The 18,373-nt window shown below is 45.6% G+C and overlaps 3 protein-coding genes across 5 annotated transcripts; 2 read left to right on the forward strand and 1 right to left on the reverse strand.

Annotated features, from left to right (window-relative positions):
* Positions 1-2,516: 2,516 nt before the first annotated feature.
* On the reverse strand, positions 2,517-5,765 carry LOC142897290 (torsin-1A-interacting protein 1-like). Its single transcript, XM_076039499.1, has 7 exons — positions 5,614-5,765; positions 5,340-5,519; positions 4,986-5,042; positions 4,769-4,909; positions 4,532-4,654; positions 4,391-4,441; positions 2,517-4,306 (listed from the first exon to the last, which is right to left on the reverse strand). The coding sequence occupies exons 2-7, from the start codon at positions 5,449-5,451 to the stop codon at positions 3,519-3,521; spliced, it is 1,272 nt and encodes a 423-aa protein (XP_075895614.1). The 5' UTR covers positions 5,452-5,519; positions 5,614-5,765; the 3' UTR covers positions 2,517-3,518.
* Positions 5,766-6,347: 582 nt separating this feature from the next.
* Positions 6,348-9,702, forward strand: LOC142897291 (torsin-1A-interacting protein 2-like). Of its 3 annotated transcripts, XM_076039500.1 has the most exons (8): positions 6,348-6,466; positions 6,923-6,992; positions 7,075-7,373; positions 7,491-7,613; positions 7,842-7,991; positions 8,264-8,353; positions 8,495-8,638; positions 8,729-9,702. In XM_076039500.1, exons 4-8 carry the CDS (start codon positions 7,595-7,597, stop codon positions 9,499-9,501), a joined length of 1,176 nt encoding a protein of 391 aa, XP_075895615.1. In that variant the 5' UTR covers positions 6,348-6,466; positions 6,923-6,992; positions 7,075-7,373; positions 7,491-7,594; the 3' UTR covers positions 9,502-9,702. The 3 variants fall into 3 exon arrangements, with proteins under 3 accessions (XP_075895615.1, XP_075895616.1, XP_075895617.1); XM_076039501.1 differs by lacking the exon at positions 8,264-8,353; XM_076039502.1 differs by lacking the exons at positions 6,348-6,466; positions 6,923-6,992; positions 7,075-7,373; positions 7,491-7,613 and having other exon boundaries at positions 7,842-7,969; positions 8,049-8,353.
* A 152-nt stretch (positions 9,703-9,854) lies between these two features.
* Positions 9,855-18,174, forward strand: olfml2ba (olfactomedin-like 2Ba). The gene is made up of 8 exons (XM_076039504.1): positions 9,855-10,877; positions 11,004-11,267; positions 11,580-11,687; positions 12,903-13,064; positions 13,693-13,921; positions 14,004-14,981; positions 16,830-17,006; positions 17,101-18,174. The coding sequence occupies exons 1-8, from the start codon at positions 10,710-10,712 to the stop codon at positions 17,712-17,714; spliced, it is 2,700 nt and encodes an 899-aa protein (XP_075895619.1). The 5' UTR covers positions 9,855-10,709; the 3' UTR covers positions 17,715-18,174.
* Positions 18,175-18,373: the final 199 nt, after the last annotated feature.

Raw genomic sequence — 18,373 nt, forward strand, 5'->3', positions numbered from 1 at the left:
CCTCCACCACCGCCACTACGGCAGGGGGAGGAGTTATCACCCCGGCCCTCCCCTGCCTCCTCCTCCTCCTCTCCCTCCCCCCCTCCTCCTTCATCCAGCGACTAAAGAGGCTTCGGCGGTGGAAGAATGTGAAGAAGAGGAAAAGAAAGGCAGGAAAGGTCGGACGGACGGACGGAGCGGAGGATGTTATGAAAGATGTCGGGAGAAGTGTGAAGCGCAGCAGATATTTTCCAGGACGGTTGACCTTTGGCCTCTTTCATGGCCACTTCCCAACTCCATTCACTCCAAAGGCTCATTTGAAATCCCATTAAAGTTTGCGAGATAAATGTCAACAGATCCAGACGCCGCCCCCCCCCTTTTCTTTTTTTTTTTTTTTTATGTTTTCACGACACGAAATGTGACTCACCATTCAGATGTGCTGATGTCTTTTTTGGTTTGTTAAATAAAGTTACTGATTCAGCTTTCTGTGAAGTGGCACAACAGCAGGTCTAAGTTCAAACCATACGAGCTGTATGGCGGTCTCTCTCTCTCTCTCTCTCTCTGGTAAATAAACAGCCATAGGAACAATAACAGTGTCAGAGGAGCATCCGGCAGAGTTACTCAATGGCAAACACACTCAACAGAAATTTCAGAGACTTGAACCTTCGAGTCAGGACCACACTGCTTGGGTTTCATCTAAAAATATAGAGACAAATCAGACGGGCTTTCACTCTTTGCAACATCGCAAATGTAAAAGTATTTAATTCAGCCATTTTCTTTTTCATCTTCGCCTCCACTGGTTCCCCCAGAACTTCGTATCGCATTGGTATTTGATACCATTTAGACAGTCTGACCCGACGGTCATCTCATTCTTGTGCCAAATGACTACATTGTACTCAGCGACACGTGAGGCAAAACCAACCATCACCGACAGACTACCGGCTGAGTCTCCAGGGAGAAAATATCACGGCGGCGGCAGTGGTCGTGATTCAGACCACCGCCGCTCTGACTCAGCGTGAGGAATTCCTCCGGAGCACCGACACACAAGAATGCATTAAGTCTCCGCCTAATGCCTGTTTATATTGGAGAAGTGACTCATTGGAGCCCGTGGCCTAGAAATGAACATCAAACACCCAAATTCCTTCCTAATCATCAGAGGCGATAAATCGGAGGAGTGGAGGTGAGTGGGGGGCAGCTGGACTCGAGGTGACATCTGGGAATGAATGGTGACTGGGGGGGTGGGGCAGGATGAATGGGTGGAACGGCTTTATGCTGTCGGCCTGGATGGACTTGGAGTGAACTGGTCTTCCTCTGCTTCCTTCCACCACTTCCTCTCTCTGTTGTCCTGTTGTCCAGTGCTGCTGCTGCCGCCGCGCCTCTTTTTTTAGGCCCACCAATCACCTCGCTGCGGCCCAGACTCTGGCACTTCCTCCTCGCCCGGCTAGCTGCCTGACATGATGCCAGAGGACAAAGTGATTTGAACATTAACAGCCAGGATGCAATGTTTTCAGCAACACTTGAAAAAACTTCATGGTGGAGGTTCTTATTTCCCCTCGTCTGCAGAACCACCACCACCACCGCCACCCTTCTCCTCCGTCCACGTCTGAGTGTGCTGACACAGTCGGCAGTGTGGCCAGCTACGGTTTACACAGCTGGCAAAGGCAAAGCTCCATAAAACTGTGACAACACACACACACGCACGCTACGCACTCAAGATCCCATCGGCTCGGCTTATTGCAAACAGAACTTCGAGTCTCTGGGTCTGAATTTCTCCCTGGCTCAGTTCCCAGAGGGCGAACAAATACCGCACAGCTGTGCGTCGTGGTACGACACGAGACCCACGTCTGTAGCATACACAACAAAGACAAAATGTATGTTGTACAAAAAAAAAAACATCTGTGCAACGGAATCGCGAAGGAGGGGAGTGCTTCAAATCGAACAGAGTGGTTCGCCGTAACTGTGACTCAATCGTACCTTGAAAGTAAGAAGTGACTTTCCTCATTTCTGGGGAGTTGAGTGACAGCACTGGGAGGGGGGTGGGGCTGCCCCCGAGACCGGGACCCACTGGGGCCGGGACGGAACCACTACATACAGATACAGGGGTGGTTGCGGCATTATTAATCAGCTGTCAACCGAACGGAAAACGGCATAAAAATGAGCGCGAGCAGTGATAAACACAAAAGTGGAGCAAATCGCAAAGAAAAAAGGGAGCAAGGAAAACCCAACTGCCCAGGCTTGACTCCTATTGATTCAATGTTGCACACTGCCATCTGCTGGTTATAAAAAAAAAAACAACCCACAACGGTTAATTTCGGCCGTGACGAGTCTGCATCCGGCATTGTTGAAATGACGAAAATAATTTGACTGACAGAATTTCTCCTGATACCGAATGTAACAGGACCCTGTTAAGGATGAATAGACTTTTAAGGGTCTTTTAACGAGAGTGTTAATGAGGGGGAACCTTCTTGGTTGTCTTATATCTCAACATCAAGTCATATGGTTCTTACGAAATCATAAATCGCTGGAGAAGAAAATAATTTAATTACCAAAATAATATTTATTGAAAATGTTCATTTCATACAATAGTGGCTAAATGAATCTCATATTGTAGAGAAAAAAGTGATATTAATGACAACACTGCTGAATATCTTTTTTTAAAAGAAATCCTCACAAATCTGAATAGTGGCACCTGTGAGAATCATGTAACTGTGTTTTTGTTTTGTTTTTTCAAATCTAAACTTTGATTTTTACAGAAGTATTCAAGGCACATATTATGACCTGCTGTTTTTTAAATTCCTATCTCTTAGTCAAAACTGTGAAAGCCAGAAACAGTGGAAAAATGTTTTTGACATGTTTTAAGTGTATCCACTATACAAACAGCAAACAAAATATAATCCAATGTGGAAAAGAGACACAAATACAAACTCTCAGATAAAAAAAAAAGAAAACTGTAAAAAACACTATTTAAGATAATAAATGCCACTCGTTATTGGGCCTTATAGCCATTTAAGCATTGTATACAAAAGGACAAACCAATCAGATTGACAAGACATCTAATTGTCTGGAGTGGGAAATAAATTGGAAATAAATTAACAATCAAAGAAGATCAATCAGTCAGTCAATGTAAAAAAAAAAATCATTTTAAAACGGTGAGAATAATACGTAAGTGCTGTTCATCAAAGTACAAGCCAAAAAGCAAACCTTCAAAAATGATGTACACCCTGCCAATGCTATATGACATACACCGTTGTCAGAGCTAGAGTTCATGACATCAGGTTTTAACACTTAAGTTTCAAAAATAACCTAAAATGAAAAACAAAGCTTTAGAGTGAAGGGAATTGTTAACACGGAACTTGACACATTTGATCATATGTCAAGGTGATGGAATGACGAATTCTTCAGAAACAATAATTAAATCAAAAAACCATAGTCTGTAAAATTTAACTCGGCACACGAGATATACGAACCTGCTTCTTCATTGTTCCTGCTGCACAGTGTAAAAACGGACGTGGCTGGTCCAGATTGGTCTTCTGATTCCTTCAGCAGCCGTTCTTCTCCACGTCCTCCTCCGACAACACCGGCAGGATGAGATGCGAGATTCTGCTCCACAGGCCGCCAAACTTGTCCATGTCCATCATGTTGAAGCCGGCGTGCTGGACGGAGGGCACCAGCTTGTTCTTCACGTAGTCCTGCACCACCTCCTCCACCTCCGTCAGCTTCAACTCGCCGTCGATCTCGTCTTTGGGCAACAGCACGGTGAACAGGAGGAAGGCGCGCTTGTAGGCGGCGTTCTCGTGGTCGCAGTAGCGGTAAAAGATGAGGGTGGAGCCTGGGGGCAGGCTGTCGAAGCGGTGGATGACGGCCGCCGGCTTGTCTCCCTCGAAAGCCGCGCGGAGCTGCGTGTCAATGTCCAGCTTCACCCGGTCGCTGTCCAAGCTGGCTGTGCTGGCCCCGTCCAAGTGGAGGACGGAGGCGTTCAGTGCCGAGGAGAAGGACGAGGCCAGACCCTGCGCCAGGCAGCGCAGTGTCCTCTCGGCTCGGAGGCCGGCAGCCAGGATCAGACTGACCGGCTCCTTCGGCTGAGCCGCTTTGAGGTGCGTCTCCAGGTGGATCCTGCTCCTCTTCCACAAATCAGGCCGCTGGTTGGCGAACTGGGTTTGGAGGAGAGACAAGCTGTACAAAAACGACGTGGCGTTCACGGAGGCAGACGGGGGCGTTGGGCTGACTGCGGACGTTCGGAGTGAAGGGACGATCTTGTACGCCAGCAGGATGACGGCAGATGTGAAGAGCAGCAGGACAAGCGACTGGCAGAGAAGCCAGATAAATCCTGCAAGACGACATTCCAATGGCGCAAAGGTGAAAGTCAGTAGTTGTGTATGTTTGTCTGCTAAGAGTGCAAAGGACAGCTTACCTCTGGAGGAACCGGTAGCACTTTCCCGTTCAACAGAAGCTTTATTTTTCCCTTTGAAAAAGAGGAAGATGTGCGTTAGGTGAATGCTGATGATCGATGGTGTGTTTCCAAGGCTGCCGTTTAGTGCTGAAGCTGCAGTACCTGGATCCTTCGGCAGAACGGACACCGCTGGGATTTTAAGGGGTGGACCGTCATAGAAACGATGCCGTGGTGCGCTTCCCAAGGAGGAAACTGTCGGAGTGTGGTGATTAACTGGTGGCAAAGCTGGAGATTAGGCAAAATGTATGAGTGCAAAAGTGCAATCACTTTCCAAGGAGTTCAGCGAACTGAAGAAGAGAATTAGTTTCTAATGCTGTCTTTTGTCAGTGATAATCATACTTTTGTTCCTGCGGTACATTTCCATACCATACTTTGGACCCAGATCATGGTGGCTAATCTGTGAAGATGATGACCCTGATGATGATCTGGTTTGTATGTGTGATTTGTTGGAAGCTGAAGGTTCCCCTGTAGAAGGTTTTCCTGGACACAAACAAAAGGGAGTAAGCGTCTTTGCTGCAAGCAATCGATAGCAGAGTGAAGCATTTTCCTTCATTACCTTCATTACAACTTTGACAGGACACAGGGGCGATTAGAAATCCATCGCCATGGGAGCCTAATGAGGAAAAACAGACAGACGAGGAGACAAGGAGAAGACAATTAATATAATCCAGAGATGGAACAGCTTTCACTTACAAATGACGAAAAAGAAAGGAATCTAAAATCTAAAGACAGGCAAAGAAAACTTGCTGCCTTACTGTACATTTGGTGTAGTTTAAGAGGAAAAAGTGTGTTAATGGCAAAATAACTACTTCTCAATGGAAATTTGTATTGTGTTGGAGATCCATTTTATCATTTTGATAGCTGAATGTAAGAAACACTCATGGAAGCATCAAGCACTTGCAGGTCTAACCTCTGGATGTTGCTGGTGGAGCGGTATTAGGGCTACGAGGTGGGGAGGAATCCTGGCCAATATCCATATCTGCATCTTGAGGCTGTTCCTTTGCACCTTCCTGAACTTCCATCTCATTCTCGTCAACAGTGTCAGACGGGTTTTCACAAGGCTCCAGACGACTCTTCTTTCCTGGGGATCCTGTAAAAGCAAGCAAGCAAAAAAACGTGTTACACTGGGCTGCGAGCAGATCTGATGGTTCATACTCGTATTTAAATGAGTGATCCATTCACACCTTCGTCCTCGGATCCGTTAACCACATCTTCGGAACCATTGACAGGAGCAACGGGCGCAGAGTTTTTCCGTTTCCCGGCAATTCTTATAGGAGGTCTAGGGGTCGCTTCAATGGTATATCCAGGAAAGTGAACAGAAATAAATAAATCCTACTCGGCCACAATTTGGTTTTAAATATAAAGTGACATGATAACCCTCAAATGGAGCTGTCAAAGTGTAGATAACTTCACGACAGCTAGCTGTAGCAATAAGCTAACCTAGCCCTAAATGTCAGGATCGTCGTCGTACTCACCTTTCGTTGAGAGCCTCGATGATCGTCTCAGGATCGTGTTTTCTGAGACATCAGAATCCATTTGAGATCAGCTACAAAAGCAGCAAAAAAAAAAAAAAAAAAGTTAAGGAAACCGACGGCGCATCGTGGTAACACAGAGCAGCAAGCGACTTCCTTGTTCTTTAGTCAACGGATTTATTATTAAAGTAACAGGATGTGGACCGCAAAGCGAGCGCTGGAGACGCAACTTCCTGCTTTTACAGCGCCAATTCGGTTCGCAGTCACGTTCCTCACCTTATGCTTATAATTTTAAAACAATCTCTCTTTTCCAGGTTAAACAACTTGAACAATAAATAAAGATACATGCTTTTAATAATGTTATGTTTTTAAACAGAGTCCTCGCGTGCAAACTGCTTGCAAAGTTATTTCCGGATATGCGTCCGGCCACGCACCATGACCCGTAGGCACACAAGTGCTGCTAAAAACGTTCCGACTGGTGAGCTGTCAGAGCGACGTCCATATCGCACCAAAAAAAAAGGAACATTATGATAAAGATCACTATGTAGTTTGGGAATTTTTGAAGGTAAGTTTCTTAAGCAGTAATACGTTTGGTACTTGGCCTAAATAGAAAACTACGATTTTCTGACTGAAATGTGTCGTTCAGCTTGATGTTAAAGTCGTGTTTAACGCCAAGCTAAATATACCTGCTAGCTTAATCGACGGTTAGGTTGGTGACCAGATAACCACCACTGCTCGCACTTTGCACTTCTGACTACAAGTTGTTCTGCTAAGTACGCAAATTACTCTTTGTACTGATTTATACTATTTATACTGTACAAGAGCGGTTCTTATAAACATACATAACGTCAACTCATTATTATTCTATATCATATGCTTCGAACAATTAACTGTAGCAGTTAGCGGTTACTTTGCGGTTTTGACTTACGATAGAAAGTCGACAACGGGGCTGGTGGCTGAACCTTGGATCGATTACAACATTTTTTCGTAAACGAACGCGCTCCTGTCTTGACTTGTATAGGTCTTGGTCACCCTGAGAGAAGTGCGCCCATTCGGAGACATGGCAGATGTTACCCCCAGCCACCCGACAGGTATTCCAAGGGTCAACACACCAATAAAGCAGATAGAATTACGTTTAAGCCGTACCTGATTTGAAGTAACCTGTTTCCTTAGATGTCGGCTCGGATGAGAAGAGTTCAGCAGCTAAGCACCCCCTCCCAGCAAATGATGGAAAGGAACAGGAATCAGCTGGAGTTACCTCAGATGTTGAGCTCTCTCAAGAGAAAGTGTCCACGCAGGGTAACACTAATCAGATGTTTATGATCTATTTTCACTTGTTATTTTGACCGAGCTGATGCATTTTATACTAATCGAAATGTGAGTCATTGTCTCTCATTATTCTACCTTATCATCATCTGCCTTCATTGATCCAGTGACAAGGGACAACGCAAATAAAGACGGGGAACCAGACAGTTAGTATCTACTTCTGTGTTCTTTGCACTTAAATGTATTAAACACTAATATTGTGTTGAATCTTTTACATGTTACTGTCATTTTAAAGCGTGGACAAAACCATTGTGTTTCTACAGACTGTGATCGAGAAGTATTGGCCAAGAATGACAACAGTACCCTGCCACAGAGTGATAATGGAGATCAAAGTGTCAACACTGTCACGTCAGCAGAGTCGGAGGTGATGACGAGTGAGATCTCCAGTAAGTGATCTTGTGAGAGTTGCACACAGGAACAAGTGGCAACATTTGATTGACCAGAAAGTCATATTTAGCCACTCTAAAACCAGTACACGAACATAAGAGCTAGTTTAAAAACATAAACTATGACATTGACTATGATTATGACAAAACCAGGCAGAACTTCTTCTTCTTTTTTTTTTTTTTCTTTTTTTTTTTTAATTATGCCGTATCCACATTTTCCCCATTCAGAAGATGAAGTCCACTCTGGCAATCAAGAGCGGAGGAACTCCTCACAGGAAAAGCCACTTGAAGAGAAGACTGATAGACCAACAGTATGCACTGAAACCATCAGCAGGACCTCTGAGCATGAAGACTCGGTGTGTGATCAAAGTCCTGCAGGTGAGCTTGTCACTTTATCCTTTGTCTCTTATCTGTGTGTATTTTCCTTTTCTACAGAGAAAGATCCAGCTTGTATCACAAGTACTAGACTCCTTAAATAAGGATAAATGGCTTGTGTGAATACTGGATTGAGTTTGTTTGAGACAAAATGAGTTTAATGCCCTTTAGAAATGACTCCCATCTAACCAGAAGTCGTTGAGTTAATTCAGATATCATAGCTGAGATGCTGCTCATGATGTGGTTGGTAATTTATAAAATTGGTATTTTATTAGAAGAAGAGCAGAAGGAGGAAACGGAACCAGAACCTGAGGAAGACGGACCTGATGCTAGCTCTAATAAAGTGGTTACAGACAACATAGACAGTAAGTCTGTATTCTTAACACACAACTCTTGGAAATTGTGGCATTGTCTAGGATCTTTTTGCTGTACTGAGCCTATGTAGAATAACTTAAATTAAATTAAAATGTGCTGTAACTGCATTATTTTCCCCTGGTGATGAGAAGGTCTGGGAGACCACTCTGTTCAAAAGCAGAGGAACTCCTCACAGGAAATGTCGAATGAGAAGATGGACAGATCAGTAGAGAATATCGAAAGCATTGGCCCGACTGCTCAACATCAAGACTTGGCTGGTGACCAAAGTCTTCCAGGTAATCTTGTTTATTACAAACAATTAGTTCATGAACAACTTATTTCTGTCCAAGTCAAAGCTTTTTTTTTCCGTCTCATGTCTTGCGCAGGAAGTAAAAGGTTCCTGTGGGGCATTTGTCTCGTGGTGGTCGCCGCCATCCTCGTGCAAACCCTCATCAAGCCTGAACTCCCACGTCCCAAAGAAGCCCTGCGGCAGATAGACATCTTCCTCGGGCACCTGGAGAAACTAAAAGGCCAGTTCCCCAACCAGCGCGCTGAGCTGTGGACCAGGAGCAGAATCCACCTGCTCAGACACCTGCAGACGGCCCAGCCCACAGAGCCGGTCAGCCTCATCCTGACGGCGGGCGTCAGGGGGGAGCGGACGATGCGCTGCCTGGCTTACGGCCTGGCCTCCACCTTTTCCGCCGCCCACAACGCCTCCGTCCTCCACATCGATGGAGCAAGCACAGCCAGCCAGGACAGCGACCAGGTGAAGCTGGACATTGACAGCAAACTGCAGGTCGCCTTCGAGGGGGACAAGCCGGTGGCCGTCATCCACCGCTTCGAGGAGCTGCCCCCAGGCTCCACCCTCATTTTCTACCGCTACTGCGACCACGAGAACGCCGCCTACAAGAGGACCTTCCTGATCTTCACCGTTCTCCTGGAGGACGAGGAGGAGATTCCTCCCAAGAGCACTCTGAGCGCTGTGGAGGAGATGGTGGACGACCACCTTCAGAAGAAGTTCCTCAGCGGCGGTCATCAGATATCTTTTGACCGGATGGACCGAGACAAGTATGGCGGACTGTGGAGTCGCATCTCTCACCTCATTCTGCCTGTGGCAGCAGACAAAAGGATGGAACGTGATGAATGCCCATGGACATGAGCGATCCCTTTTTTTAGCGTTTACTCCAGCAGCAAACTCTACCTACTGCCCATCTTTCAGTTTCCGTGCAGACCTCTCTCGGTCGTCCTCAGGCGAGACCAGTGTCTGACAAAGACAGAGGCTTTTTTTAAATCAAGTTTTAGAACATTTTAAAATACTTCTGTTGAATGTTATGATGGAAAATACACTTTTACAAAGTGACACTGTTCTATGAAACACTATTTTTTAGACTTGGGATTTTTGGCTTAGTAATGAAGAAAACTCGAGTTCATGGAGAATCTTTCAGCATTTCTGCAATTTCAATGCTACCTACTGTAATTTTTTTTTATAAATGATGTATGCTAAACATTGATTGTTTTCCTATGGATAATGATCACATGGCAGAACTATTACATTTGTATAACCACAAGATCCTGATTTTTTTCTGGTAACCATTTTAAGACTACAGATATCACCTTCTGCCTTGAACAGACTTCCTAGGCACCGTCTTCTAAAGTCAAAACTCATCCACTACCCTGATGAATTCCTCTTCATGTATGAACCGTGCCTTGCAAATGTAAATAAAGACAAAAAAACAACACAAAAACCCCCCAACTAGATTCAAAACAAAACAAACTTTGTAGTGTTCTGATTGCAGCTCATTGCCACTTGGAGGCAGCAAAACCCCAACTTGCACATGAACTGCAGCAAAAACGACTGTGGCCAGGATGTGGTCCTGGCCTCCTGGCAAGTGCTGCGCACATATGCTGCTCTGCGAACCTAAATTTCCTCCTTAATCCAACATGAAATGCAGGAGACGGCCGGGGCCCTCCGCCATCATTTGCTTAACGACTGTTGTTGATTTGACGCCACATCGTGTCTGAACACTGGTCTGGAGCAGCTCCAGCTCCTCCTCGCCCGCTCTCTCAGATCCGCCTCCTGTCAGCGCAGATGCCGGCTGCGCTCCGCTGCTGTTCTGGTGCAGCTCACGTCAGCCCGCGCTCGTTGTCACTATGGAGAGGATGGCGCTGCGCTGCAGAGCCTGATCACGGAGCTGCATCCCGTCAAGACACCTCTGCTTATTTCAGATTTCGCCCCATGCTGGCTATGATATTTTCTTGGCAGCTCACTTGATTAGTCACAGGCAGCGCCGGGTAGCGCAGCTTCAATATTATCACTTTTTTTATTTTTATTTTTATTTTTTACCGACGCTCTGTGAGCTTGACGACATGTACAGGTTGTGCGTAATCGTCGCGGTGTGCTGTGCGCTCGGTCCGCGGTGCTCCGCGGCGCCACAGACGCAGGACGAAGCTCCCAAAGCGCAGTTTGAGAGCGACACAGAGCGAAATGACCTTCTGCATGAGGAGGCGGACGGTCACGAGAACCTTCTTTCCAAGGTAGGCCCACGTTTGTTTCTGTTTGTTTGTGCTTTTGTTGCACATTTCTTTTGTGCGTAAACAACAATTTCAAACGTATTTGAATGAGCGTGCTGGAAAACACATCCGTCCTCTTTGTCTTTGTAGCTGCTGGGTGATTATGACAAAGTGAAAGCCCTCTCGGAAGGCTCTGACTGTCGGTGTAAATGTGTTGTCAGACCCCTGAGCAGGAGCGCCTGCCGACGACTCGAAGAAGGGGGCGCCGACGCACACGACTTCTACACCGTGGAGACTATCACGTCCGGGCCAGACTGCAAGTGCGCCTGCATCGCTCCTCCGTCGGCGGTCAACCCGTGCGAGGGAGAGTACAGGCTGAAAAGGCTGAGGGAGGCTGGGAATGAGGATGTCAAGGTGCAGTGTCCCACCGTCATCCCGCTGCTTGATCAGTCCCAGACATCCTCTCAACTGCCCCCCAACCTGTGCTTCTGCCAAGTGGCTGTTAATAGTTAGCGATGCCTGGATCCCCCGGGTGTATGGATTTACTTGATTCTTCGACTTAATGAAGCACAACATCACTTTTTTTTTTCTACTTAAAAAAAAAAAAAAAAATCCATAACTTTGGAGTCAGTGTTTGGAGGAGTTTTTCGGGGGGTAGGCCTGCTTTTACGAACGGCGTGTCGAATTGGTGAAGCCTGATGCCGGAATTCCTTTTGCTCGTTCCAGCTCTCGACCATCCTGGAGCTGCTGGAGGGTTCCTTCTACGGTATGGACCTCCTGAAGCTGCACTCCGTCACCAACAAGCTGCTGGATCGCATGGATCGCATTGAGAAGGTACAGTCAGGGAGTTGCCCAATTGTGACGGACCAGAAAGTAGTTTCAGAGGCTTTTCATCCACAAGGCTGATGGCCGCTTGTTATGTTCCGGACACACTGAGATCATAACTCAGGTGCAACCATGTTTCAGACCTGACAAGTCGAGGGTTAACAGCGGACGCTGAGGAGTATTTGAGCCAATTTGTTCCACATTCTAAAACTTCAAGAACACACAATAGGATGAAAAATAGGACAATACATCATCATTTTTAATTTGACTTAAAGAATAAGCAATGAACTAATGTTATTGTTTGGTGAAGGAAAGCAATTTTAAGCAGACATGTCATCTCAAATGAGATGATTCATCCTGTTGCAGTAAACCATGGGATGCATGTGGAGTTGCTAGAACCAAGGTCTTTGTACCAGCTCTTCATAAATCATGAATCTTACTCATCCAAGCAGGTGCAATAAAAACCTACGTCAGATTCACATACCCATTCAGAATATCAATCACCCGAACAAAAGTGAAAACATCTGGATGAATGTGCTGTGCCTGTGCCACCAAACAGGAATATACGGAATAACAAATTGAGTTTGCTCTCAACTGGAACAACTTGCAGTTTTCTGGATCTCACCTCAGCTCTCTGTTAAACTCTTTCTTTTCATTCTCTGAACCAACTTTGTCCCGAGCGACCTCCCAATCAGCAGGCTTGCTAATGCCATTTCACACAACACTGGTTCGGCGGTTTAAACAGACAGTGGCAACTTTCGGGTCTGAAGTGACCCCTTTTCTTTTACAGACTCGTCCTCGTCGTCGACACACAAGTGCTGTTCGTAAAGCCAAAGTGTAAATCAAAGCGTATCCATTGTTGGTTTTATTAGCTCCAGCTGTGTCTTGGTTACGGCCAGTGTGGAGGTCAGTTGTGGAGGAGGAGTGGACACGCAGTGATGTCAGGGAGCAAAGATGCTTGTTGGAGCAGTGCAGTGTCATGATCCAGGATTAGTTACACTGCCAATGTTATAATTCACCGTTACGATTCAATACAAGTAGAACGTATGGACCTTTGATGCTAACTTTGGCTCGACTCCCCTCCCAAAAATAAAGAATCACTGCAAACAAGAAGGTCCAGATTTTCCCTCTGTTCGTAATTACGTCTGTTCAGGACTTTGGCTGATGTCCATTGTAACATGAGGAGTGTCTGTAATATCACAATCCGTCCACGACTGCATGTAGGCGGTGCCTCTGGATGGCTTAACGGACGCAGCAAAGTCCCAGGACAGCCCTCCGACCCAGGCTCATTTGACGGAAGTCCCACCCACACGTCCCACACAGCAGCTCCAAGGCGAGAAGGTTGTCAATGAAGTCAGCGGGGCTGCCGTATATCGAAACCCAGAGGCAAGTATCTCATCTTGGCTGATGTCGCAGCAACATAAGGTGGAAAACTCTACATGCAAAACCGAAATACAGTTAGATTTTTATTATTATTTTTTTTTAAATACCAACAGCTCTAACAAAATATAAGTGGTATCGTAGTGATTCTGAGGCGTATTTCACCACTAAAAATCTACAGAAATCGAGAATGCGGATCTGCTCAGGGTTTTGTGATTGCACCCCAACATCATAGGTGGTATAATAATAACAATAAAAAAAAACGGAGATGTAACAGTGTTTTTTTTTTTTAAAAAAACAACAAAACAACAATTTTCGTACTATCAGGGTCTACAAAAAAAAATCACTATTGAGTACCTGTGTGGGGTGTACATTAGAGCTCTTGCGTTCATTCACGCATTCCACACAGCGTGATGCAATTCCTGGATGAAGTCATGCGTAAATATTCCCCCATATGGCTAATGCAGAATGAGCAACTGACAGACCTCTGACACACTTATGTAACAGTAGAAACTCTTTATCAGCCCTTAAAATCGAAAATGAAGGTTCAAACCCAACACCTTGGTTGTTTACTACTGTACGTTACATATTTCCAACCTCAAGAATGTTTCTGTATATCTCTGGTCCCAAACAGCAAAGGATTGAGGAGAGGTTCATTGGAAAAGATCAGTCCCTCCTGCAGAGAGGCGATTCTACTCAGATCATTGATGTCAAACCAGCGGCCTCTCCAAAGGTTACGGCTAATAAGGAGACTCTGCAGGTTCCAAAGACTGGGCCCAATGGAATGATCATCAGAGGAATGACTTTTTACAAATCGGAGCCAGACCCCATGGTGGCAGATGACGGGGACCCCGGGGAGAACCGTAGGTGTTCCATCCAAACTTGATTCTCCAGGATTTTTAAAAGATGTACCGTGTTGATAATGAATTTTCCTTCACATTTTAGTGTTTGAGTATGACGGATTCAGTGGCGACGGCCCAATTAATCTGTTAATTGAGGAGAACCTTCTACAACACAAAGTGCCTCTCCCCAGGACAAGGGCGGGCCAGAAATCCCTTCGCACTTTATACAAATCCAAGCTGCAAGGTCAAGAAACCAAAGTGGAAGAAACCAAAGTGGAAGAAACCAACCTCCTCTCAAGGACTCAGAATGACTTCATCGCCGTTGCTGGAAGCCAAGCGGCAGATGTTTCCGCAGATGTTCAGAGTGACACATCAGAAATGTTGGGTCCAACCAGAGTCACTGATTCTACACCTCCAAACACTCAAGGGGTCACTGTGGAAACCTCCAAACTTCCTTCACACTTTCTTCCCCACCCAGCCGGCACTTCTTCACACACAGAGACAATAGAGACCACGAGGGGCACAACTCAGCCCAGTGAGAACGTAGAAGACTCACGAGCTGCAGTGATGGAAACCTCCAGCCTGGGGTCGCAACATCCAACAGAAAACATACCCAAGAGCACAACAGCTGAGCCAATTAACCCCAGTCCAAACCCGACCACTGAGCCTTCGGCTACCGTGTCTTTCTCTACCGTGACCGTCACCACCCACGGTGCTGCAGCAACAACGTCGCCGACACACATCGTGAAAGCTTCCACGCCAGCTCCTTCCACACCAGCTGCCACCGTGGAACCAGAGGAGGAATCACAATCCAACTCCTTTCGGGTATCAACAGTGCCACCCAGCACACAGGGAAGCACCACATCTCTACCAGATACTACAGTTGCCATTACGACTCCAACCACCACCGCGACTACCACCACTACCACTGCCACAACTACCACCACCACCACCACCACAACGACCACCACCGAGCAGGCCGAGCAAATCAAGCGGACACACAGAATGAGCTGGGAGGAGGAGCGAGAGGTGCTGGATGAGCCGATGCAGAGGCAGGAGGAATCTGGAGAGAGGAAACCCAGTGAGTTGACCTCAGCATGCGTGAAAGGAAGGCTTGTTAGCGGCCGAATCCGCAGACAAATTAGTGCATTGAGCTCAGTGCTGCTGTCAACGTGCAGACGCACTGATGTTAACAGGGGATAAGCAACAGTGGCGGCTCGTGGTGCAATCGGTTGGGTGGCCTGACGGGTAAATTATACTCATTATATAGTTCACATAGTTGTACAATTAACACGTCATAATTTATTTATTTAGATAGACAGATAGATAGATTCACACATATCTAAAATTAGGTGGAAAGACCATAAAAATTTGTGCTAAACACATATAAATACATTTTTATCTCTCCACCCACCCACACACCATTTGACAGATTTCCACAGCCAGAATTCCAGAATTACACATTGGTGTGTGTGTGTGTGTGTGTGTGTGTGTGTGTGTGTGCCAGAGACAAACAACTCTTCAACTGACAACATGCCTTCTGCGAGTATTAGAAACGCCACTTTGGGTCAATTGCACACCGAGTAAATTAATTAACAACACAACTATTGGCTCGAATGGCTCGTTGCTGAGTCTGTGTCAAAAACTTTATAAACTAGAGCCTACGTTGTTTGAACAGACGCTCACGTCGACGGACTTCCTGGAACACAAACTTCCTCAAGTATTCAGGTGATAGCAGAACCATCGCGTTCAGTCGAACTCTTAGCTAGGCTTGCTGTTACCCTGTCATTAAACTTCCACTTTTCCTCATTACACCTTTGACGGAAAATAAAAGGGGCTAATTCACCTCGTTCATGCTAGCACCCGCTGGGTTTTTTTTTTGTTTTTTTGTTTTTTTGTTTTCTGTTTTTTGGGGGGAGGACTTCTCTCTTTCCCGTCAGACATTCCATTCGGTTCTTGTCATTGAATGAAATCAGCCCAAATGACGAATAAAGGTCGAGAGGGTGGGACGTGACACCAGCATGCGCTGCTAATTGGTTCGACTTTATCGGTCCGTCTACTGAGTAAAGTTAGCCCACACCTTTAGCAAATTTGGGCTGCGAAAAATTAGCCTGTTTAGAAAAACAGTTGTTTTTTTTTCTTGTCACTGCCTGGTGCTGCGGCCACCCAACGTTTCACAGAAACCTTCAACACACTTTCTGTGTTATTTAGACAATAACTTTAACTCGTGATATACAGGGAGGTTTTAGCCCCTCCAGCCAACTTAAACCACCTTTCCCATAAACCCAGTGTAATTCCCAAACTTAAAGCATTTCTATCTAAAACATCTGTTGTCTTGCTTTGGTCAGTCTTCCTGTCATAATTAACGACACAACAGTTCTTGAAGTATTTTCCCCCCAATTTTCAAAATCCTCAACAATTTCCAAACAGAATACTTGACCGCGGATGATGCTTTGGTAGACTTTTTACTTGCAGCGTTTTAGTTAAGAATCAAATGTTTTCCACAGTCCTGCTAGAGGCAGCAGAGCAAAACATTCATAGAAAAAAAACTACCAAAACAAAAAACTTTTTTTTAAACATATAAATAAGATGTAGTTGACATGGTTCCTTGCTCCACTCACACTGTCACTACATCATCAGAAATATGCCCTGAAAAAGAAGAGGTAGGAAAAAACATCCTCTTTGATTTTGTCATTGTGTGCTGTATTTTGTTTGAAAGTAAACATGTCGACTCTTTTCAAGCTCTCGTGAAAGATGTAGTTTAGGAAAAAATATTGGAATAGTTACCGTTCCAATGAACCTCTGAGCAAAGTTGTTTTTGTGGCAGTCCTGTACTTTCCTGTGACTCAACCTAGTTTAGACAATACAATCAACCATGATTATTCTCACATTCATTTGCTCACAGCTTTTTTTTGTCTGTCACACACAGAGGAGTGCAAGGACACTCTGGCCACTATCTCGGAGCCGGTGACTCACAACACCTATGGCAGGACTGAAGGAGCTTGGATGAAGGACCCGATGTCTGATAATGACAAAATCTACGTCACAAACTTCTACTATGGAAATAACCTCCTGGAGTTTAGAAACTTGGACGTTTTCAAATCTGGTGAGAAGGCTAAAGTCTGTCCCCATTTACCAACATTCTCTGCCTATTTCTGTTTTTAGAATCTGACACTTTTGTCGTTGTCTCCTCTCTCCAGGCCGCTTCACCAACTCATACAAGCTTCCCTACAACTGGATTGGCACGGGCCACGTGGTCTACGACGGGGCCTTCTACTACAGCCGCGCCTTCTCCCGGGACATCATCAAGTACGACCTGAGGCAGCGCTACGTGGCCGCCTGGACCATGCTGCACGACGCCCTGGTGGAAGAGTCCTCGACGCCGTGGGAGTGGCGCAGTAACTCAGACATCAATATCGCCGTAGACGAGAGCGGCCTGTGGATCGTCTACCCGGCGTTGGATGATGAGGGGTTCCTGCAGGAGGTGATCGTCCTGAGCCGACTGAACCCAGCGGACCTCAGCATGCAGAGCGAGACCACCTGGAGAACCGGGCTGAGGAGGAACCACTATGGGAACTGCTTCATTGTGTGCGGCGTCCTGTACGCTGTTGACAGCTACAACAAGAAAGACGCCAACCTGGAGTACGCCTTCGACACGCACACCAACACTCAGATGATTCCAAGGATGCCCTTCACCAACAACTACACTTACACCACACAGATTGACTACAATCCCAAAGAGGGCGTTCTGTACGCTTGGGACAATGGACATCAAGTCACGTACAACATCAAGTTTGCCTATGTAGACCCTTAGGAATAGTTTTTGTTTTTATTGTTGGGAATGGATTGTAGATCAGTCCACATGGACAAATGGGGGCCAAACAGGCAAATGTACATGTGTATGTTATTAAAAGTTTTTGAGTTTCCGGAAATAACTAAAACAGATGAACCCGCTTCCTCAGTCAACAGAAAAATGTACAGTCAGAATGTATTAAAATGATAAAGAACAATTAATTTTACTGCTTGAGTAAAGTACCATTACTTACTTCTTTTAACCCCATCATTAATTAGTCCATAGACGCACCATCAACAAGTTGCCAACCCAAATTATTCTTTTTACACATCTTTTTGTATTCATGTTTTTGCATCATATGCCACAATTTCTCTATGTGACAATATCACAGTATCGCTGTTGACTTTTGTCTTGTGAAAGCACTTAATCCCTCCATGTCAGACTTCTGAGGAGAATTCAATAAAGGTTTTGACAATAATAACGGAGAAGCTGGTCTTTGTTTGGTAGGTAACCCCTCCCTCGTGGGAGGCTTTAATTTTGAATAAGGCTCAAAGTAAATGGGGCCAGAAAAACAGACAGCCAGTGATGGGAAGCCTGTGATTACCGCAACTGGATGCAAAATTACTTAGTAAAGCAGAAAATAACCGGGGACAAGTCGTTGACAATTGAGATGACGGATT

This window comes from Nelusetta ayraudi, unplaced genomic scaffold, assembly GCF_046127955.1.
Source record: "Nelusetta ayraudi isolate G7.1 ecotype Tasmania unplaced genomic scaffold, CSIRO-AGI_Nayr_v1 ptg000059l, whole genome shotgun sequence".
NCBI classification, from domain to species: domain Eukaryota; kingdom Metazoa; phylum Chordata; class Actinopteri; order Tetraodontiformes; family Monacanthidae; genus Nelusetta; species Nelusetta ayraudi.

Excerpts from the sequence above, each read along its gene's own strand:
- LOC142897290 (XM_076039499.1), bottom strand. The coding sequence starts at position 5,451 with ATGGAAGTTCAGGAAGGTGCAAAGGAACAGCCTCAAGATGCAGATATG. Across the intron at positions 5,043-5,339 it reads TCCACCAGCAACATCCAGAG|GCTCCCATGGCGATGGATTT; the intron begins GTTAGACCTGCA and ends TTTCCTCATTAG. Across the intron at positions 4,910-4,985 it reads CTGTCAAAGTTGTAATGAAG|GAAAACCTTCTACAGGGGAA; the intron begins GTAATGAAGGAA and ends GTTTGTGTCCAG.
- LOC142897291 (XM_076039500.1), top strand. Across the intron at positions 7,992-8,263 it reads GTGTGATCAAAGTCCTGCAG|AAGAAGAGCAGAAGGAGGAA; the intron begins GTGAGCTTGTCA and ends GTATTTTATTAG. Across the intron at positions 8,354-8,494 it reads GGTTACAGACAACATAGACA|GTCTGGGAGACCACTCTGTT; the intron begins GTAAGTCTGTAT and ends GGTGATGAGAAG.
- olfml2ba (XM_076039504.1), top strand. The coding sequence starts at position 10,710 with ATGTACAGGTTGTGCGTAATCGTCGCGGTGTGCTGTGCGCTCGGTCCG. Across the intron at positions 11,268-11,579 it reads CTGGGAATGAGGATGTCAAG|CTCTCGACCATCCTGGAGCT; the intron begins GTGCAGTGTCCC and ends TGCTCGTTCCAG. Across the intron at positions 13,922-14,003 it reads CGGGGACCCCGGGGAGAACC|TGTTTGAGTATGACGGATTC; the intron begins GTAGGTGTTCCA and ends TTCACATTTTAG.